General features: G+C 45.4%; 1 protein-coding gene across 1 annotated transcript in view; it reads left to right on the top strand.

Moving 5' to 3' along the window:
• TMEM163 (transmembrane protein 163) overlaps positions 1-23622 on the top strand; it is a 246713-nt gene that overhangs the window by 218372 nt on the left and 4719 nt on the right. Inside the window, exon 6 of the mRNA XM_043573266.1 lies at positions 17491-17602. Coding sequence (XP_043429201.1) covers positions 17491-17602 — 112 coding nt within the window. The remainder of the gene's footprint in view (positions 1-17490; positions 17603-23622) is intronic.

Raw genomic sequence — 23622 nt, 5'->3', positions numbered from 1 at the left:
GTCTGATGCTAATTTAAAAATTGTGAAGTCATTTAATGTGAATCCGTGGCAATTTGTCAATATAATTTAATAACCGGGGGGAAATTGAGGGCTCATGCTTGGTGTAATTTCCTCCACATCTGCCATTTTTCTCATTGGGTGGGGAAGGGGGGTGTGATGAAAAGATCTGAGGATGAGAGTGACTTTTAATTTCACCTGGGGCCATAAATCGATACACATTTATTATTCAGCCAGCACTAGCATTTCCCTGGATAATTCTGTAACACATGTAGTGTCAGGATGATTTGAAATTTGTCCTCATTAGGAAAGCAAAGGACGCCTTTTTTTTGCAAGCATAAGCAAGCGAGCCTCCCTATCCCCCCACGTGCTGTCACACATCTTATGAAAAGGGAAAGTGTTGTTCTTAGGGGAAAGGGTGAGTTGGATTTTCAGACACAGCCCCTGTCTGATGTTAGTGGCCACAGTTCACTGTGACCTCAAATTGCAACTGCTGATGTCAACAATGATAAGGAATAAGCTTAAAGTAGGAGGTGACAAGTGAAACTGCAAAAAAAAAAAAATCATTTGTACGAAAGGTTTTCCTGTGAGCAGCACCATGAATAAAATTGCTTTGAGATGAGGCTGTATGGAAAAATGGGGGTGGTTGCAGGAAGGATGCAGAAACTCAGTGCTATGGTGTTAGAAACTGCCTCTGGCTGCTGATCAGCCAGAGACACGGGTTGTCCATTTTATGTGATGGTGTGAATCAGTCACAAGAGGACTATGGCTGGCCGGTGTTCGCTTACCTCTGTTTTGGGGCAAGGGTTACTGGTGGGAGTGATGGGCAGTGTGGTAGCATGTCTTGCTGCAGTGACAAAATATCATAGATGGGGTGATTTGACCAGTAAACCTTTATTTCTCCCAACTCTGGATGCAGGCAAGTCTGAGATTGAGCTGCCAGCAGATGTGGTATCTGGTGAGAGGCACTCTTCCTGGCTTACAGATGGCTGCCTTTTTTTTTTTAATGTTTTATTTATTTTTGAGAGAGAGACAGAGTGTGAGTGGGGGAGGAGCAGAGAAAGAGGGAGACAGAGAATCTGAAGCAGGCTCTAGGCTCTGAGCTGTCAGCATAGAGCCTGACACGGGGCTTGAACTCGCAAACTGTGAAATTATGATCTGAGCTAAAATTGGACACTTAGCTGACTGAGCCACCCAGGTACCCCTGGCTTTTTTTTTAAGTTTATTTTATTTATTTGGGGGGGGGATGAGGGAAGAGAGAGGAGGGGCAGAGAGAGGGAGAGAGAATCTCAAGCAGGCTTTGCACTGTCAGTGTGTAGTCCAAAGAGGGGCTTGAACTCATGAACCATGAGATCGTGACCTGAGCCGAAGTTGGAAGCTGAACCGACTGGGCCCCCTAGGTGCCCTCAGATGGCTCCCATCTTGCTGTGGTCCTCACATGACAGAGAGTGAGATCCTTGTGAGGACACTAATCCCATTCGTGAGGACGCCACCCTCTTGACCCAGTTACCTCCTAAAGGCCCCACTCCTCAATGCCATCACAGTGTGGATTAGGGCTACAACAGATGATTTGGGGTGGGGGGAGGGGGACACATCCCTAGCAGGGAGAGCAGGTGGAGTTGTGTGAGCCTAGCAAGTCAAAGGTGTTAGAAGGTTTCCCTGAGACAGCCTGACAGCCAAGACCTTGGTCAATGACTAGGCTGGACTTTTTAGAGGCTGCTGGGAGAGATTGTTCTAGCAGCTTGTCCACTGGAGTTCATTTCACCCTGGTATTTTGACCTGTAGGTACAGCTATCGACAGCAGGTGGTCTCCTGTGTTAGGTGTGGGGACCAGACCCCACCAGCTTCCTTCCTGTTTCTTCACCTATTCCGTACATTGTCAACCCCCCATCTCCTTAGGGAAGCTGACTAGAAAAACCTGGTGTCAACAGGAGGTGTTTAGATTGAATTATAAAAAAGCCTTTCATGTGGAGGGCTGTGAAACTAATCACTAGAGTAAGACACAATGACAATACAGAACACACTTGGTGCCTGCAGCACATGGCTACATCTCAACCACATTATATTGACAAGAAAGAAGCCAGACAGAACAATACATACAGTGTGGTTTCGTGTATGTAAAATCCAGAAAGTAGACGAAATTACTCTCAGGTGATTGTAGTCAGAAAGTGGTCGCAGGGGGTGGAGAAAGGGACACATAGGAATCTTCCATGGTAATGGAAATGTTCTATATTTTGTTTTGTGAGTGGTTAAATGGGTGTTACTATTGACATAATGCGTCAAATCAAATGTCTAAAAGCTGCGCCTTTTATTGTATGTTAATTACACCTCAATAAAAAGGTATATCATATTTAAAACAAACAAAACTAATCCCTAGATGCCCCTTTGAGGCTGGGTGTTAGTCAGCTGTGATGAATGTTAGCTCTGTGTTTGTTTGCTGAACTCAAGGCTGATTGCCTTGCCTAACTGCTTCCTTTGACCATTTGCCAGGTCGTAATGTTTATCGGCACCTCTCCTGCCCTTGTCTCGACCACCTCCTAGCCTAGCTTTATCCCAGTTCAGAGACAATAACCTGCTTGTTTCCAAATCAGTATTATCCAAGAAAGGTTTCTGTGATGATGGAAATGTTCTAAATCTGCACTCTCCAACATGATAACCAAGAGCCATATGTGGCTACTGAGCATTTGAAATGTGGCTAGTCAAATGAGGAACTGAGTTTTCACTTTTGTTACTTATAAATTTAAATGGCCACACATATGTTTAAATGTGAAAAATACTATTTTTAAAAAAAGATCAGGGGATGGGGAGGGATCACCTCACTGAGCAGGTGATATTTGAGCACAAGTATGATGCAAGTGAGGGAATGAGGGAGCGCAGCGTGAGCAAAAGTCCTGAGGTAGGAGCATGTTCCATGTGCTAGAGGAGAAGGGCAGAGACTGGAGCAAAGTGAGAAAAGGGGAGAGTGGTAAAGGTGAGGGCAGAGGAGTTCGCTTCATACACTTGGTTTGGTTCAGTTTGGCTGGCTGGGAAGAGGTGGAAAAGATCTTCCTCTTATCAGTTCACATCAGGTCGTGGTGGCTCTCATCTGCCAGGTCAGCAGGCAGTGTAAGGCAGTGCAGGGGCCCTGTGTTCTCCTAGAGAAGAGCTACCCAAAGTCCAAATCCGGCAGACCAAGTTCTCCTGAGCTGATATGTGATAACTATCACACATCTGACAAAGGTCCTCCCCCAGATCAGGATTTATTGCCTCCCCTAATTGCCTTTGAATCCTAAAACTAATCCTGTGGCTTTCACCACATTCCAACCTGGGCTTAGAGAATTAGAAGGGGTTTGGTAGTGTCAGGCTGCCCCAGGAGAGGTGTAGCATGGCTGGGAACACTGAGCTCTGCTACTATTTCTCTGATGTCTTTGGGGGGAAATCACCTGCTCTTTCCTAGCCTCAGTTTTCCCATCTGCAGCCCAGATCAGATGGTCTTTAAGTCCTCTTCCAGCTTTAATGCTCTTTCATTTTAAGAGTATGTTATACCGTGTGCTCTCCCTTGTCAGGTGGTGGTCCAGATTTGGGGGGTTGGCTGTGGTGATGCTGGGGCGTGTCTCAATGACTCAGTCTCTTAGATAAGACAGGATTAGTCTTGGTGTAGACTAATGAGTGGGGTGGAAAGCTTTTTGTATCACTGAAGTCTGTCAGATTCTTGGAATTCATCCTGAAGAGATTTATTCCATTGAGTTAAAGCATTGCTTTTCACATTTGGACATCAAGGAAGTAGGAAAATTACAGAGGCATTACTAGCTCTTGGAAAAACTATCTATTTATTTATTCTAATAGGCCGATGGACTATTGGCCTTTGTCACATGTGGTCTGAAAGACAGAGTCTGTGTTGAAAGCAGGCTAAGGTAGCTTCTGCTAAGCTGTCCTGAAGTTTGGGTTGGGAGATCATGGGCAAGAGGAGCTCAGCAACCGTGGTGATGGGCATGGGGAGTGTTCTTGCCATCAAGCCTCTATGTCCCACAGTCCTGGCTGGCAGGGAACAGAGGGATATGTTCAGGTCCATCCCATGTCTGTCTGATATCTTGGAGCGTGAGTGTGAGGGTCAGGCCTCCCAGAATTTCAGCCTTGTTCTTACCGACATCCTGCTTCCCTCCAACAGTCCAGGTAAACAGCTGGTGCTCAAGAACACTCCCTGGGTGGTACATCTTCCCACTCCAAGGTACATCCCAGCATCCTGTTTGACCATTAGAGAGCCAGTCAGCCTAGCCTCTTTATGCATCCCCTCCACCCCCAAAATGCCTTTCCTAAGTTAGGTTTTTAACACCACGCTCTTGGCTTTCCCTGAGGGTTAAGATGCAGTGGCTATGTGGATAAACATTTCTGTGTCTTCCATAAAATGGCTTGTAAAAGACTGCTGATTATGATTTTGACATCCCTCTGTATACTACAGTATGTTTTTAAGAATTTTTAATTGAATGGGAGCGCCTGGGTGGCTCAGTGGGTTAAGCACCCGACTTCAGTTCAGGTCATGATCTCACGGTCCGTGAGTTCTAGCCCCATGTTGGGCTCTGTGCTGTCAGTTCCGAGCCTGGAGCCTGCTTCAGATTCTGCGTCTCCCTCTCTCTCTGCCCCTCCCCTGCTCACGCTCTGTCTCTATCAAAAAATGAATAAACGTTAAAAAAATTTTAAATTTTTAATTGAAGTGTACTCCGTATATAATAATTTCAGGTGTACAAAATAGTGATTCAACAATTAAATATATTACAAATGCTCATCACAGTAAGTGTAGTTACCATCTGTTACCATACAAAATTATTACGATATTAGTGACTATATTCCATATGCTGGTCTTTTCATTCTTATGACTTATTTATTTTATAACTGGAAGTTTGTACCTCTTAATCCCCTTTACCTATTTGGCCCATTTCTCCCCATCCCTCTCCCTGCTGGCAGCCACCAATTTGTTTTCTGTATTTATGAATTGGTTTCTTTTTGTTATTGTTGGTTTGATCATTTATTTTGTAGATTTCACATGTAAGTGAAATCATATAATATTTGTATTTCTTTGCCTTATTTCACTTAACATAATGCCCCCCTCTACGTTCATCTGTATTGTTGCAAATGGAACAATTTCATTATTTTTTATGGTTGAGTAATATTCCATTATATTCCAGTATATATACCACCTTCTTTGACCTCCCGTCTGTTGATGGACATTTGTGTTGCTTCCATACGTTGGCTATTGTAAATCGTGCTGAAATAAACATGGGGAGCATGTCTCTTTTTAAGTTAGTGTTTTTGTTTTCTTTGGGTAAATGCCCAGTAGTAGAAGTACTCGATCATATGGTAGTTCTATTTTTCATCTGGGGTGGGGGGGAACTTCTGTACTATTTTCCATGGTGGCTGCACCAGTTTATATTCCCACCAACAGTGCATGAGGATTCTTTTTCTTTACATCCTCACCAGCATTTACTTTCTTGTGGTTTTGATACTAGTCATTCTGATTGGTCTGGGGTCATATCACAAAAACTTTTTCTTACATTGGAGTAGATACTGAGGTAGATGAGAAAGGATCTTTCCTCTTAGTGAGCTTGTAGGAGGGAGAGACATTGTTGGAAGTAAGTGCAAGGCCGTGTCACGGGACCCATGTGAACCTGGTCCAGAGGGAGGGGCGTGGAGTACAAGTGTTAGTTCTTAGAATGTGAGTTGTCAGGAAACACTTACTAGAGGAGGAAACACTTGAGATAAGTCTATAAAAAGGAGTGTTGACTCATTCAGACAGTGCAAATACATCATTCGGAAATTCATGAGACTGGAAGTCAGACCCTTTGGGCCCATGTTCTACTACTGACCTCTCTAAGCGTCTGATTTAATCTTCATAATGACTGTGCTTTGATCTCTGTCTTTAGACTCACATTATGATAATGAACATTATGTACATTATGATAATCTTCATAAGCTAAATTATGTAAATATTAGTAAGGATCACCTAAAAGCATCCCTGAGATAAATTGCTTTTTAATTTTTTTAATGTTTAAAATTTGTTTAAAGTTTATTTATTTATTTTGAGAGAGACATGGCATGAGCCCAGGAGGAGCAGAGAGAAAGAGAGGGAGAGAGAATCCCAAGCAGGCTCCACACTGTCAGTGCAGATCCTGATGCAGGGCTTGAACTCATGAAACCGTGAGATTATGACCTGAGCCGAAATCAAGTCAGATGATCAAGAGACTGAGCCACCCAGATGCCCTGATGAATTGCTTTTTAAAAAAATATAGTTGTATTGAAATATAATGTACATACAGTAAAATTCACCCATAGGATTTGATGGGTTTTGATGCATATAAGTCACAGAACTACCAACACCATGAAAATATAGAATATTTTTGTCATTCCAAAAGTTCCATTATGCATTTCTGAGGTTATTAATTACCCCCTCTCCTTAACCATTGAACTGCTTTCTGTCAGCATAGTTTTCCTTTTCTAGAATGTGATAGAAGTGAAATAATAAATTTAGTCCCTCATGCCTGCTTTCTTTCACTTAGCATAATGCTTTTGCAGTGCAGCCATGTTCTTGCTGAATGTGTTAGTTCATTTTCACTGCTGACTAGTATGCCATTGTAGGCACACATCCCAGTTTATCCATTCACCAGTTGTTGGACATCTGAGTTGCTTTCAGTTTTTTGACACTACGAAAATAGTAGCTTAGGACACTGGTGTACAGGCTTTTGTGTGGACATAAGCTTTTTTTCTCTTGGTAAATACCAATGAATTTCTGAGTCCTATGGTAAGTCTCCATTTATAAGGAATGGCCAGTCTGTTTATACAAAGTGATATATATTCCTACCAGCAGCATATGAGAATTCCATTCACCCCACATCTTCACCATTGAGGGTATTACCTCTTTTTAATTTTACTGCTTCTAATGTGTGTGTATGTAGTCATATCTCAGTGGTTTCAATTTACATTTCTGCATTGACTGATGATCTTGGCTATCTTTTCATGTGCTTATTGGCTAGTCATATATCTTGTTTGGTGAAATGTTTATCCATATCTTTTGCTCGTTTAAGAAAAAACTGAGTCATCTGTTTTCTTAGGGAGTTGTAGAAATTCTTAATATATTCTGGATACAAGTCCTTTAACAAATATGTTTGCAAATATTTTTTCCTTCATTTTCTCAATAGTGTCTTTCAAGCAGCAAAAGTTGTTAATATTTTTGGTTAGGTAAAAATATCTCAGTGTAGATTTGGTTTTGTTGCTTTTAGGAGTAAGTGTAAGTGTCTTTCATAGGTTTAAAATTAATTGTTGTTTCTAATTGTCCTTTGCCCACTTTTCTGTTAGTTTTTTGGGCTTTTTTTTTTTTTTAGAGATTTCTAAGAACTGTTTATATATTAGGGAGGTTAACCCTTTGTGATAATATTTTTTTCCTACTGTGTATTTGTATATAACATATCCCCTGCATATGTTTTACTTTTTGTGTAGTAAAGTATATCAATTTTTTGTAGCTTTGAGATGGTTATAAAAGGCTTGCAGCATGACAAGGTCATAAAGAGGCTTGCCAGCATGGACATAATCCAGGTATCATTTACCTTTAATATATTTTTGTCCATGGCTTCTGAGTGAGTAGCTATTTTTTTTTAACCTTTTTGCCCTGATCTTCTATTAATTAAATAAAGATTCAGCTGTGAGAAACCATGGGGCCCGCTGCCTTTAACAGTGAAAACTGAATACCTAACCAGGAGAAGGCTATCACCCTGTTTAACAGAGTCCACAGTTCAGTAAAACATGAGAGAGATTGACGAGATCATAGAGGAGACACTCTGGTACATGTTACAGCTGGGAACAAATCCAGGTCCTGCCATTAGCTGAGTGACCCTGAGCAAGTCATTTAGCCTCTGTGCATCTGTTTCTCCACGTCAGATTCCCACATGGCTGGGCTATGAGAATTAAATGCGACATGACTGGTATGGCTATGCTTTGAAAGAAGTCAGTGGCGGCACATACCTGCGCGGGTTGCAGTTTCTCATCATTAGCCATATCTGCTCTGGCTTCCTGACCTTTGGGAAGGGATCCTCTCAGAAACTCCTTTTTATATACATTCAGGACTTTCTCAGTCAGCGTGGGAGATGCTGTAACAAAATACCATAGATTTGGGGGCTTGAACAACAGGAATTTATTTCTCATGATTCCGGAGCCTGGAACTCCAAGGTCAAGGTGCCAACAGGAGCAGAGTTTGGTGAGGGATCTCTCCTTAGATAACAAACAGCTTGCCTTCTCACAAGGGGCTCACCTGGCCCTTCCTCAGGGCATGCAGGTAGAGCAAGAGAGATGTCCTCCTCTTTTTAGAAGGGGACAGATCCCATCATGAGGGCCTCATTTTCATGGCCTCATCTAACTCTAATTACCTCCCAAAGGCCTCATCTCACGACCATTGCATTGGGGTTAGGGGCTCAACATACACATTTTGGGGGAACACAGTCCATAACAGGGACTGATGTGTCAAGCAAGCTGATGACTACTTCTCTGTGACATTATGTGGAGAGAGGAGAGCCAGGTGGGCTTGGGTGGGGAAATTACAGAGGATTTCTAGGATGTTGAAAGCTGGTTTTGGGAAAGGGAGTTTGGCAGGTCTATGCTAGCCTAGGTCCTAGGGTTTACTTTTTTCTGAGGCAGATCAGTGCAGCAGTGGTGAACAAAACCTCCTAGTTCTGGAGGAGGCTTTGAGATGGCCACAATCTCTGTTCTCCCAGACTTTAGGAAAGCGGTTTTTCCTTCAGAGCTGATCCTGGAAGCAGAGGGTGGTTGGTAGAAATAATCCACGGACAGGAAAAGCCTGAGTTTTACATATTGGCTTCTCCGCATTTAAATATAGCATTTACTCTGTGACAGCATTAGTTTGCAGTCTCCTTGGAAGCTTCCCGGGTGTAATCTGAAACCGTCCCCCATAAGTGGAGGGCAGAGACAAACCAAAGAGAGACAGCCCACTCCAGATAGGTAGGTGGCAGGTGTGATAAGCAAGGGGACTTAAAAGGCTTGTCTTGGGTGGCTGCAAGACGAGTAATTTCTGCTTTCCAGAATCTTAAAAGTTTATATAGAGGTTATAACTGCATTCAGTCACATACGTTGTCCAGACAGCCTCAACAACACATTTCTGTCTCAAGGCTGTATCCCTGGAGCACCTTTTAGGAATGGGAGGGTGGGGTGGCGGAGACAAGTAGAACTCACATTCCAAGGATAGAGGAGGGGGTGGGGAACCTCCAAGTGTTCAGGTCCAGTTTACAGGCCAGCTGGTGGTCATGTGTTCTTGATGACCTCCTCCAACATTTCAGCCCTCATGACCGGCTTTTACAATCTTACATGCCCCTGTTCCACCGTTCTCTCTGATTGGTCAAGCAAGGGGGCCCATTGGCTTGGAAGTGGCTCATTTGGCAGCTCTTTGGCAGATGCCACAGCAACCATGCAGGCATGTGCAAGAGAAAAAACAAGTAAGACAGTGATTCCCATAATCAGGTGACAGCTTTTTCCACCAAGAGCCCCATGATTCAAACAATTTAGTAAGTCCCCTAGGCTGGGGATCACATCACTCGGTATTCACTTGTACCATCATGTGATTTAATAAAGATGACACACTAGCAGACTCATCAGATACGAACAGAGAACCTTCTGTTCAGATAATCGTGCAGTAATAATGTCCAAGGCTATCCAATTTTGGAGGATAGCTTTCTCATTACCGACATTTCAATAAGGACAGGACTTTTGGCTATCATTTAAGGATTGCTGGGTGGCTATAACCTATCCCCAGGCCAGTAGAAGGAACAAAGATGGCAGTCAAATGATTGTACCAGTGGGAAAGAAAAAAATGCCCACCTAGCTTTGAGGATGGGGAGGTTGGCAGCTTTAGAAACTTGACCTGGTGGTGTATGCCCTATGTGTTTGCTGGGGGACGCAGCACTGTCAGGGATGAGGATGATGGATTGGGGGCGAGATGTGACACACCAGACCCCCATCTTTGCCCCTCTTTCAGTGGTGCATGCATCAGGGCAACAGGATCTCGGTGGAGATTAATTCCACCTTACCCCAGGGTTTGAAGTAACTCACCCGCCTTGGCAGACATCCCACTGCAAATTCCAGTAGGTAACTCCTTTTCCCTGACGTGAGAGGGCTTGGTGTTCTCTTGGTGTTGATCCACAGTGAGAGTCAGGGCAGTGGCTCTTTACAGCAGCTTCCATACCTTTATGGTATTGGGGGCCTCGGCAGGGGTCCCTGGTCTGGCATATGGCATTACAGACCCTCCTGATTGCTCATTTAAATGTATTAAGACCTGAGACAGTACTTTAGTCCACCCGGTTGCGGTGGTTTTACTTGTTAGTAATTTAGTCTGCTGCTTTAATACTCTATTTTCCTTTATACCAACCCTGCTACTTATGGGTTATAGGGGAGGTGGAACCTGCATTCAGTGTCATGTTCTTTTGCCTGGTCTTGCTTGTTATGATGTTTGAAATGTGACCCCTCCTGATCACTGTCTGTTCAAGAAGGGTGTCCATACATGGTACTTAGCTTTTTAAATCCCCTAAAGGGGCAGCCTGATTTTCACAGTGACATGGGAAAGCTTAGGGCAGGTTCAGTGTCTGCCCAAACCAGGGCATATTTAGAACCCCCACTCAGAGGGAGGGGACCCGTTTAATCAATTTGCCACCCTCACCGGTTGAGAGCTGTGGTAGTTGGCCTTGGATTCCTTTGGCAGTTGCCTTGGGTGTTTAGAATATACATGACACGCTGTTACAGCAATATCCAAGTCACTGTGTTTCAAGTGTCGTTTGGCATCCTTGGCAATATGCCATCTCATGACATTGTGTTGGCCACTCTCTATGTACCCAGTGTTCTTTTGGTATCTATTGAAGGGTTCATTTCTGGGGCTCGTTCTGGGATAGGGCATCAGCTTCTTTTTTTTTTCTTTTTTTAAAATTTTTTAGGGCATCAGCTTCTTGATTGTCAGAGGTATCCAGTGCCTTATTAGCCAGGATGTAGAAAATAGCAAAGACTGCCTTAGGCTCTTGCAGGCAGACCTAATGCCCCTCCATACATACTGATCCCACAAGGGTCTACTTATGATTCATCCATCCCTTGGTTTCTCACTGTCTAAGCCATAGGTTAATTTCTTTAGGACAGCCCAACTGTCAGTGCCAAGGGTTAATAGCTAGGTTTCACGGATAACTCTGGGCAGCCAAGTGGCTGTTGCAGTTGTTTCCTTCTGGAGAGGCTCCATCTGGAGGAATGCTATACACAGTGCTAGGAGCAATTGCTCTGTGGGGGTATATCAGGGATTGTCCCCTTCCAGATCTGGGACCCAAAATCCTAGGGGCACTTTCTCCTTTGTTGTCTCTGCCACATGTTGTGGTATGACTCATACCTTCTGGAGTCATAGACACATCTTACTCAAATGGTAGCTCTCGATGGGAGATGCCCAGAGCTTTCATCTGTGTCATTAATATTCTTGCCTTCTCAAACATGACTTGCTGCTCTAATCTCCAGTCCCATATGTGCCCTTTCTTTACCAGGTGGCATGAGAGAGAGGGGCACTGTGCCAGGTGGGGAATATAAATCATCTAAAAACTCCAGATCCCTACCAAGTCTTGTATCTCTTTCACACTCCTAGGGGATGAACAGGCTGGTGTCTTATCAGTCACAGCTTCTGAGACAATGAGAATCTTACTTGACCAAACAACTCCTTGAACCTTATTGCGGCACCTTGGCCTTGAGTTTTCTGTGGGTTCACTGCCCATTTTCCCCCTTGCAGATATTCCAGCGAAGCCTGCACAGTGCCTGCAGCAAAGGCAGTCTTCACATGTTAACGTTAGATCATCAGTGTCATGGGCCTGTTTTACCGATAGGGGGAAAGGAGACACAGGGACAGGTCTTAAGTTACCATCCCATGACATATTGTGGGGCTATGCAGGTAGCCTTGGGGGAGTACTTGAAAAGTTCATTATTGTCCCTTCCACATGAGGGAAAATGGATCTTAGTTATCGGAAACCATTACTAGTCAGAATCTTTTCTATGAATCTCCTTGACGATGAAGTACTTTTGCAGGAACACTTTTTGTCAAAGCATCAGAATAAAATCTGAAAATGACAAAAGACTTAAAAATGTCCAAGGTTAAAGATTTGAAGAGAATTCATTAAAACATAATTAAGAGAATGTGGTTATTTTTATGACATACATTTTGAAATTATGACTGACAGTGTTTTACCAGGACATACCAGATTTTTAGAAATTTCAAACAAATACGCCTAAAGGAAGTTTAGCAGCATTCATATTTGACAATGCTTCCCAAGAAATTTAACATACCAAATAAGCCTAATTAGTTCAACATCTTCCTTTCATAAGGAGAACATACATCTTTTTTTTTTATATATATAAAATTTATTGTCAAATTGGTTTCCATACAACACCCAGTGCTCATCCAAACAGGTGCCCTCCTCAATGCCCATCACCCACTTTCCCCTCCCCGTTTCCCCCCATGAACCCTCAGTTTGTTCTCAGTATTTAAGAGTCTCTTATGGTTTGCCTCCTTCCCTCTCTGTAACTGTTTTTTTCCTCCTTCCCCTCCCCTCCTGGTCTTCTGTTGAGTTTCTCAGGATTTACATAGGTGTGAAAACATGGTATCTGTCTTTCTCTGCCTGACTTATTTCACTTAGCATAACACTCTCCAGTTCCATCCACGTTGCTACAAATGGCCAGATTTCATTCAAGAGCATGTATCTTTTGAAATACTCTGGGGACCCTCTGGAATATTCCAAAGTTTTTTCATAGTTAAGATTTCATTGAGAATTTGATTTGGGGGAAGCTTGTAAAAAATACCCAAAGGTTTAAAAACACTTGATTAAATAGGATCACAGGTCACGGTGAAATAATATTTAGTTATCTATTTAACCAAAGTGACAAAGACTTCAAAGGCAAATACAGAAAGTTACACAGTTGTAAAAAAAACACTCCTTTTTGTCAGAAACGCAGTTTTGTTAAGTAATCAAAGACATGATAGAGATAACATGAAGCACAGGAAATTATTTTGACAAAACAATCTTTTTTTTTCCTGGATAGATTACTTAAAAGGTAAATAAAAACTTCATAATCTCATCAAAAGAAGACCAATAGTGCAAGAAAACTGTCCTTTTAGCAGATGAAAGAAAACTATGTATTAGTTTTATGTTATTTAGTTCTATGTTATTTAGTTCATGTTTGTTATTAAAGCTTATTTTTCTTGAAGCCAATTAAATAGGGCTCCTTTACAGAATAATTTTGTCAGTACCCTCTGGAGGTATAAAAACAACACACACACATAATATAGATCCATAGACATACATAAACATACAGATATAAATAGAGACCCCATCACTTTCATTCTGAAACCTGATGGAGGCTGATGACTAGATTTGGGACAAAGAAATTCCTCTAGCAGTCTGTACTTAAAAATCCTCTTTCCCCCTTTTCCTCCTCAGTTTCCTTGAAGATTCTTGTGGTTATCTCCTGGGGTGCTTACATTTCAAAGGCAAGATAAGATTTACAACTTAAAGGGACTGAGAAAGAATGCACGTTTTCTCCTAGGAGTGTTTTAATTGCCATTTAAAATTTTCCTTTGTATTAAAGGTTGATGGCATGGAGCTCTTTGGTCTGTTTCCTCACCAGTTACCACCACATCCTCCTCTTCATTCTCCTCACTTTACCAGAGATTCCACCGCTTAGCATCCTAACAAGGCTTTGTCACAAGAGCCTAGATCTTCACTCAAGGTCCTTGCACCCTCCTAGCTTTGCCAAAGGGCATACTGAGGTCTCCGGCTGTTTATCCTGCTCTCCCACCTTGTTGGCCAGCCCTGAAGCCAGCAGAATATCGGACCACTGCATGTCCTTCTCTAACCTCAGCTGTTCCTCCAACTCCAACCTGAACTCCAGCCTCTAGTTGGGCATCAGTGTCCAGCCGAACTGCCCACCGTCGAGGCCAGCACACTGTGGCACCATTTGTTTCTCTTTGCTCAGTGTCCTTTGTGCGGTTCCTCAGATGAGTGCATTGAAACAACTGGTATTTCTGGGCCACCTCCGCTCTCACATAGTGGTCCACAAGCATCTAATATATGGGCCATCTCTCCCCACATAGAAGTTGATGGCCAATTTAGGATTTACCCTGCAGATGCCTCATTCCTGGCTGGCTCACCAGCTGTTAGTTCACAAGTTCCTCAGGGCTTCCCAGGTGTAATCTGAAACTGGCCCCCATGCATTGAGGGCAGGGAGAGATAGAAGAAAGAGGAAGACCACTTCAGATTGGTAGGTGGCAGGTTTTATTAGCAAGTGAACTTACATATGAGGCTTGTCTTGGGTGGCCACAAGATAAGCAGATTTCCATAAACCTGTACACCAGATCTCAAACGTTTATATATAGAGGTTTTAACTGGGTTCAGACACATACCCCATCCAGACAGCCCCAACACCACATTTCTGTTTCAAGGCTGTATCCTTGGGACAGCTTCTGGGAGTGGGGAAGGCAAGTGGAACTCACATTCTAAGGATGGAGTGGGGGGTGGGGAGCTTCCAGTTGCCTGGTCCAGCTTGCAGGTCACCTGGCAGTATGTCTTCTTGATGACCTTCTTCAGCAGCCAGGCACCGTTTTAAGCACTTTGAAGCATCCTTCTGAAGTAGTATTTCGGGTTCAATCAGAGAACTGGAACCACTCTGAATAGTACAGAATAGGGTTTTATTGCAGGGATGAGACTTTGCAGGGTGGTTGGGGGCTGCAGAAAAAGCATCTGTCAGGCTGTTGTCCTTGAAGTCAGCAGGGCTGCCTGGAAGGAAGGAAATGTGGGTGTAGAGCAAAGCAGAGCAAGGACAACTGGTACTGGAAGATGGACTGGAACTGCATTTGACCCCTACTGGCCTAGCCTCAGAGACATGGGTGATCTGTAGCAGAAACTTTGACAAGCCACTGTGGGTCCCACTAATAGTTTTTCCTCTATTTATTTACATTTCATTGTGCATACTTTTTTTCTGGGTAACAAGTTCCCTATGTTTCTTTTACAGCAATGCTTAGCATAGTTTGGGGCTCGTCATTAGCACTTAGTGTGGCTGTTTGGTGGAATCAGTTAGTGCATGGATAATGTGGTTGGGCCCTTTAACACCAATTGCTACCTTTTATTGCACACTATCTGCTACCCCATTGAAGAGAGAATTGAGATTTGAGAGTTCGGGCTTGTTTCCCCAGTAAGCAGTGGAGTCCAGATTTGAGCAAAGGTCTGCTGGTGCATCACTGCCCTTCAGCCAAGCCCCTGTTCAGCAGTGAGCCCCCTGGGCTTAGCAGACCCAGGAGAGGACTGCCAAAGCCATAGTGGCTCTTCTAAAGATGCACCTGAGGGGGCACCCCAGCTCTTTGGGACTCAGATGGGGTGAATGCAGACTTTCTCTCCTTCTGGGAATTTAGAGATGAGGGCTTTGTCAACAGAGAGATTGAATGGAATCAGAAAGGCTTCAGATATGAGGAGAACAAAGTGAGAATTCAGCCTCTGAATTTGGGGTCTCAGTGTGCTTGACTGTGTCATTCTCCCAACTTAGGCTTTCTGAAGCCTGTCAGCAGCTGGGTCTACGTTGATATGTGATTCCTTAATCACAGTTGCATTATGTCCTGTGGGTGCCAACACCCATGATTAATTAGAATGAGTCCTTCCACAAAGGGTGATGGGATTTGGAGATCCTTGCCCCACCCTTATCCTCATCCCCTGTTGACCCTGCTTTGTCACCTCATCCACAGCAGGGACTTGGGATCTGCCAAGAGGCTAAGTTTGATAATTTGAGGAGGTAAAATAATAATAATTCAGTGAGGTGATTATTTTAAAGAAATTTAAAATTTGAAATAACTTTAGATATATAGAAGAGTCACAAAGATATTACAGAGAGTTCCTGTATACCCTTCATCCAGCCTCCCTGGAGGTTAATATCTCATATAGATTACTAGGGCACATTTGCCCAAACTATGAGATTACCGAAACTGTTAACAAAATTCCAGGCTCCATTCCATTTTCCCCAGCTTTTCCACTTAATATCCTTTTTCTTTTCAGGGATCCCATCCAGGACGCCATGTTGGATTTAGTCCTCCTTCTCTCCCTAGTCTCCAATTAGTTTCTCTCGGTTGTTCTTTGTCTTTCAAGACCTTGACATGTGTGAAGAGTAGTGGTCAGGCATTTTGTAGACTGTCCCTCAGTTTGTTTGGTGTTTTTCAAGATTCAGCTGAGGTTATGGATTTTTGGGTAGAACACTAAGACGTGTTCTCATCATGTCACATCAGGAAGCACATGGTATTGGCATAACTTATTAATGGGTTTATTAATGCCAGGCTTCTCCACTGAAAGGTTACTATTTTCCCCTTTTCATGCCCTATTTGTTAGATACCCGTCATGAGCCCAGCCCACACTCAGGGAGGAGGGAATTAAGCTGCACCTCCCAGAAGTATTCGCAAAGGATCTGGGCACCTAAGTTAAAATCAACCACTGTCAATTAGTATTGTGGGGGAGATGCTTTCATGCCTTGCAGATATCATGTTTCCAGGGAGGTGACTTTTCAAATGACTTTATTTAGTTTCAAAACTGGGAAAACAGGCTGTCTTCCTTCTTCCCAGCTTTCTGTTGCTAGGTTAGTGAATTTAGATAATAAGATGCTTAAGGAATCCTATTTCTTTGTGTATATGTAATGCTTTATCATATTTCTGCTGGTAGTTGCATTTTAATATTGGAGAGAGTCTGGAGGCTGAGTCTCATGGCAGTGACGCATGGGAGCTCCAGGCTGAGGAGCTCGGTGGACCATAATGTCATGAGATAGTGGTGCCTGCCTTTGTGTGTGTGACTCATTCATTTGCTTGCAAAGCGAAGGTAAAAACTTATAGGAAGTGCTAAGATAACGTCAATAGCAGACTATATTTTTAGATGCCTTTTCCCCACCTTGACGGCTATATTTGAACTTCTAATTGCATTGTGTGAATTTAAGGCTAAAACATGGTTCTAGGTAGCTTCAGCCATAATTGACCCTGTGGCCAATTCAGTCGGCTCTGTGTTGAAGTGTTCTTAGTCCAGTGGTGTACTTACATGTTTCCCTATTCTCCAGCTGCTTTTTGAATTATTTGTGAAAAACCCCACATAGCACATGCTGATATTAGCATTTTGACCAATTCTGTTATTGATCAGTGATTGCCAAACACTTTTGCAGAATAGCATGAAGGGGAATATCCTGAAGGAAAAGAAATACTTAATGTCTAAGGAAATATAAATCTGGATTGTTTTTGATCATCTTTTCCAATTCCCAGTGACACAGGTAACTGAGGTATGAGAATAAGCAACATACTCCCACCTGGTGGCAGCATACTCACCTGATTATTTGTTCTGGGAACAAAGCTGATCTTTAAGGCAAGTGGTGTGCAGATAATCTGCTCTAGCAGGAGGTGAACTGTTGAAATCTGGAACTTTTCTCTTCTAGGATGACTTCCTATTCAGCGTCTCCATTTTAAGTGGGATCCTTTGCAGCATCTTGGCTGTGTTGAAGTTTATGCTGGGGAAGGTTCTGACCAGCAGAGCACTCATAACAGATGGTGAGTAAGGCCAGTGTGCCTGATTTTTGGGGGCTGAGCTCCCAGTGAGGGAAGATACTATTCAGTTGCTTGTCCTGTACAAGAGCTCAACAATTTGGAATCTATTCCTCACCATCCTCCCCTCCCCAGGCTGTTTAATGACTCTCAGAGTTCCCATATTAGGGCAGATATCTGGTACCCTGGGAATTTAATAAACTTCATGAGTCACCTCCACTCGGATCTCTTAACAGGGTAGATTGGGGCTTCCCAGTCTGTGGTGTTTGTTAAAAATACAGATTCCAGAGCCAGACCCCAGGAAGTCATAATTACACCAGCGCCCCAGCCCGTTCGATGCACACTGAGATTTGGTGCTGCCTCCATGGCCAGTCCAAGGGGCCAGGATCCCACGTCACACCAGGGAAGATGGACCCTGTCGTGTCTAGCGCTCCTACATGACATTTTGACCACCAGCTTTCCAGTCTTCCTCAAGTGCCACTTCCTTCAGGGCCTGGTGTTTGCTTCTGGGCTTGGAACGTGCCACCTTTCTCCTGGGCTGCGGAGGCCATTTGCCCGTATGAAACGCAAGCTTTTTAAGCAGTAAAAGCGGTTTAAAATAGCAGAAGGATCAGAGACTGGCACTGAGCCCTCCTCTTTGCTGTTCTGTGTTCAGCAATGTGAGGGACGCTGTGTGTGCAACCCAGGTGGCCCAACCTGGCTTGTCAAGCTCCCAGGTGAATCCCAGGGCAGGCTGGGGGCAGGCAGGGTTCGGCCCACATCAGGCCCTGTGTTTGCTGCTGTTAGAACATGATGCTGCAGTAGCAAGGGACCACCTGGGTTTTACAGAGTTCTTTTGTGCCTGGTACTGTGCTAAGTGCCACGTTAGCTGTGGAAACCACCTCCTAACACAAGATCAGAATCACCTCTTTCAGGTTTCTGTCCCATTGTTGTGAAGGGTCCTGGCTCCCAGAAGTGGAGTTGAAAATTAGATAACCTGAGATACATGGATTGCTTTCTCCCAGAGCCAGATCTGAAGAACCTGTGGTTCAGTCACATGAGAATGTCTGAGGCCACAGCCTGGATCAGTCTTCTGAGGTCTCTGTCACCCACTGAGACACTGTGGCTTTATAGGCGGTTTGCATTAAGCTGAGCCTAGTATATGGTCCCATAAGACCCTGGCCCATATGGGTGTCCTTCTCTCTCTGGGGGCACACCCAGAATCTGAGCAGGAGTGGTCTTTGTCTGTGATCTTTGTGGTCTGGTGTTTTGTAACCTGAGAAAGAAAATGCCTTGTGTAGACACGGAGTCTTTCTCTACTCTGGGATGAACAGCACAGGGTGTGCTTGGCTGAGAGCTAAAGGCTGTATGGGCATCAGGCAGGGGTTTGGGTGTGGGTTCACCAGCCACCTTTGAGGTTCCTTTATGTTGCTCTGAGGGACACCACTCTGACAGGGCCCTGTAGGCCCAAACAGGGCAAAGGCCTGACTGGACCTGGCTGGACCCTGGCTTATCCAGTGGTGGTTCTGTGCCTCCTTCTCTGTGTCTCTTTACCTGGAAAATGAGGGGCAAAGGAAGCAGGTGTGGGGCAGGCTGGGCCAGTCAGCACAGCTTTCCAGGCTCCCAGTGGTAAGTCCTCACCTAGGGCTCTTCTTCCAGTCTTGAGCTGGGCCCGTAAGTCACAAAGCCCCCCCGCCCGGCTTGCAGAGCATCAGCATTTTATCTGTTCACTTGACTGCAGTGGAGACACAGGCAGTGTTTCCCAAGAAGCCTGAGTGTGGACCCAGCAGTCAGACCGCCCCCCACCCCCCCACCATGATCCTGGAGCTTGACCCCTTCTTCTCAGAATAAGGGGCCCTCTGCCTTGAGTGATAGTTTTACTTAAAGTTAGATATTCCAGATACTGAGTTTCTGTTTAGGCTTCATTGTCCTTCTAAACTCCCACCATTTTATAAGGTGTATCAAGAAGACCACAATGATAAGTATGTTGTTTTTTTTTTTTTAAGTTTATTTTTATTTATTTTGCAAGCAAGCAGGGGAAGGGCAGAGAAAGAATCCCAAGCAGACTCTGCACTGTCAGCACAGAGCCCAATGAGGGGCTCGAACTCAGGAACCATGAGACCATAACCTGAGCTGGAACCAGGAGTCAGATGCTTAACCAACTGAGCCACCCAGGTGCCCCCATAAGTATGTTTTTTAAAATTTTCACTTCTGACTCTTTAATTTTTACACACAAAACCAACTACACACAAGCAGTCTTGCACCAGGGAGGGGTCATGACAAAGAGAAGTGGACAGTTTGAGTGATAACTGTTCCACCAACAGGTAGAAGTTGGGGCGGGGGGGCATTCCTGGGCAGAGGGGATGGTATGGGGAGAGAGCCTGGGGTACCTGAAGGGTGCAGGGGGAAGGGGCACAGGGCAGATCCTGCAGGACCTCAGATCCACAGTAGGATTCTGGATGTTTTGTTAAATATTTATCAGAGGAGGTGACATGATGGATGTTTTCTAAAGAGCCCTCTGGCTGTCAGGGTGGAGGACAGAGTGAAGGGAAGGAGATCTGCAGCAGGGAGAAGTCTCTGGAGAGCCAAGGGGGTGGCAGCAGCTGGGGACGGAGGAGGGCAGAGGGCTGGAGGATGGGGGGAATTGAAATGATGATAGTATTTGTAAAATGGGCTGGGCTCCTAGTTGAATTGTCCATGGGGTTGATGAGAGACACACACACAGAAGGACAGAGAGCACTGTTGCAAAGTGCAGAGTAGCCAGTTCCCCATCCCAAGCCTGTTACCCATAAGTGGCCCCTGGGGGGGTCTGCGAGCTCTACAGTCCCTTGCTTGGTGGGAGCACCAGCCAACTGTGCAGCAGTAATTACAGCCTCCTGCTAACTGGATCATCTGGGGTCCCAGTTTTGCTCATTCATTGATTAGCAGATCTTAGGGAACTGTGTGTAACTATCTCCTTTCTGTTCTTCCATCCCTTTGGGAGGCAGGGGCAGAGTGGGGTTCAGGAGCCATGCCTATCTTTACTGTCAGGGGCTTTTCCAAGGGGCTGGTTCTGGAGGCATCTTTTGTGGCTGCCTGGGAGTGCCCCTCCCATGGTCTGGCCAAAGGCTGGGGGCAAGCCCGGAGCTTCTCTCCCAAGAGGGAACTAAGTTCTGGTGCAGGAAGGGTGGGCAGGCCTCCTCTGTCACCTGGAGTGGTGGCCCTTCCCACGTTGGAGCTGTGTGTGAACTGGGTCGGGCTGACTCCACCAGATCCTTTGTCGCTGGGTTGTGTCCTTACAGCCAGAGAGCGGATCTTTAGGAAAAGGGGGACAACAGAGTGTGGGCAAATTCTGGAATTTCCCACTCTTGCCATGCAGTGCAATAAATCTTATTTGGTTTTGTTGCTTTGAATATTCAGTCAACATGAGATTGTTCCTGTCAGCAGTAGGCTGAAGTTGGCTTTGTGTTATTTAAGGGGGCGCCTGGGTGGCTCAGTTGGTTAAGTGTCCAACTTCGGCTCAGGTCATGATCTCACGGTTTGTGGGTTCGATCCCTGTATCAGGCTCTGTGCTGACAGCTCAGAGCCTGGAGCCTGCTTCGGAATCTGTGTCTCCCTCTCTCTCAAAATAAACATTAAGGTAGAATGACTTTGTGCAGCAAGTTAATAGTACAAATCAAACAGAGGAAGATTGTGGAAAGGTGCCTGGGGGAGGTTCCGAGCTAGGGGCCAGCAGGGACGGATGGAAACCTGAGTTGGGTCTGGGCCAACTGTCCTCATTCCCTCAAGATCTAGAACACCAAGAGGCTATGATGGCTTTCAAACACATGAAAAACTTTAATTAGAATTTTCTGCATAAAATTAATGTGTTTAATTATGCAGACTCTTACCTAGTCATTAAGGTCAGAGCTTCTTAATATTTTTTTTAAAGATAGAGACAGCGAGCAGGGGAGTGGCAGAGGGAGAGGGAGACACAGAACCTAAAGCAGGCTCTGAGCTGTCAGCACAGAGTCCCATGTGGGGCTCAAACTCATGAACCATGGCCTGAGCTGAAGTCAGACACTCAACAGACTAAGCCACCCAGCTGCCCCAGAGCCTCTACTTAAAGCCTGTGATGTTATTTTGCATTCTTAATGTGATAATAGCACTTAAGCTTCACAACAGCTCTGGTTTTAAGCAAGGGGTCAGGAACAAGCTGTGAGCCTGGGTGTGGGGACCCAGCAGTGAGTGACCACCGGGCCTTGTGTGCTGCATGCACCTGGCCAGCATTACTGTGAGCTCCGGATTCATGTGAAATGATTGGCTGCAAAGGCTCTCAATTCAGAAGGTTGTGGCAGGGCAAAGAGGGGATTGTCCCCTAGTCCCTGGTGCTTGTCCCAGTGTTCTTGCGCAGGCTTATGGAGGTGGGGTTGAACTGCGTCAGGCTCCGCCCTAAGCAAAGGTGAGCAGAGCCAAGCAAGTCGGAAGCTGCTCCCAGAAGGTGTAAGTGAGGGGAGACTCAGTGAATTCACTAGCTGTGTACTAGCTGCTTGCGTTGGTTGGGCCCCCGCAGAGCAAGGTGACTTGGTGGAGCCGAGCGGACACCTAGTGGCTGACTGGGGGACTCTCACTGTTCTCTGCATCTTCTCTGAGTTCCACCTGCTTCTCTGAGGGCTCCAGGGGCTCACCTGTGCCCCTGATAAAGATGGAGCGGGGAGCAAATGAATCCAGTGTGCCCTGGGGCAGTGGCCAGCTCCTCCCTGTCTCCCCCTTTCTTCTAGCCACCCTGAAACAAAATTCCCCCAACTTTGAGAAAGCCCAAGATGTTAACTGCAGCCCAGGTAGCCTGTGTCCTTGTATTAAAAAGGACAGGAAGATTCAAGGGACAGCTGGAGGCAAGAGCGTCAATGCGTGCTTCTCATAATAGGAAGGGGAAATGGGATCTTGATGGATCAGTGGACAGGAAGGAAATTCTGCTTCTCTGGACCTGCTGTTTGCCTACTTCGCGAGGGGTGGAGGCACCACTGAGGATGTGACTGCAGAGGGCAACATCATGGGCTAACCAAAGAGGGAGGGAGGGCCCGGGTGCTCCACATGCCAGGGCCCGGGATGGACTCAGCTGGCACAAAGCTTCCCACTGCCGTGACAAAGGGCTACAGGTGGGCCGTGATGCTTTTAAAACATAGGGTTTAGAAGTGTCTGCTACAGGCGCTGCATGGACAGTGGAGATGGAAAGGATGGTGAGCCCATTTCTTCATGGTCTAGAGGTAGGTGAGCACAGAGAAGCCATAGATAACAACCACACAGGGCCACACTGACGTGGGGAAGCCAGGAGGCAAAATGGGGTGGGGCCTGCTCTCTCTAGGGCACCTAGAGCTAGCTCTTGGGCTGGCTGGCCATCAGAGGAGACCTCTGGTGAAGGGTGGAGGTGCTCACTGTGGGTGGCAGGCAGGGATGGCCTGGCTAGACATGGGAGTGCAGGCAGAGCCCTCCCTAGCTCCAGGCTCCCAGCAAGTCCTGGCCTCTGTGTCCTCATAGTTCCCTGGCCTGGCCTTTGGAGGATGTGGCCCCCGGATGGGAGGAAGGTGGAGGTGTTTGCCTTTTCCAGTCCCCATCACCTTTATTCAGGTGAAATTGAGTTGGCAGCATTCTCCAGGCATGACCCTTGAGCAAGCTTGGAAGGGAGTGGGGAAGCTGAGTCTCCAGGGAGCCTCTGACTATCCCTCTGCCTTGTGGGAACAAAATCTCTGCCTGAGCTCCCAACCTCCCCTCTCAGGTGGGGAGCGGGGGCGTCTCTCCAGCACTCTAACCACAGGCCCTGCATGGGATGGCTTCCTCTCTCAGGACAGCTTGAGTCCAGCTGCTGCTAAGTAGGAGCCCTCTTGGCACAGCCCAGGCCATGTTCCATGCCTTCCTACCCTCCTCTCCTCCATCTATTAACTCATTAATTAATGCAGTAATCACTTCAGCCTCTGTTTTGGGACTTGGAATATATCGAGAGAAAACCCCTGTCCTTAAGCTTATGTCTGTAACAAGAAAAACAGTACAAATACCATCTTTGGAAGGGTAGAGCTCTGCAGAAGGATGAT

Source organism: Prionailurus bengalensis, chromosome C1 (genome assembly GCF_016509475.1).
Source record: "Prionailurus bengalensis isolate Pbe53 chromosome C1, Fcat_Pben_1.1_paternal_pri, whole genome shotgun sequence".
Classification (NCBI taxonomy): domain Eukaryota; kingdom Metazoa; phylum Chordata; class Mammalia; order Carnivora; family Felidae; genus Prionailurus; species Prionailurus bengalensis.
Note: the sequence above shows the minus strand (reverse complement) of the source record. Positions and strands in the feature narration are given on the sequence as shown.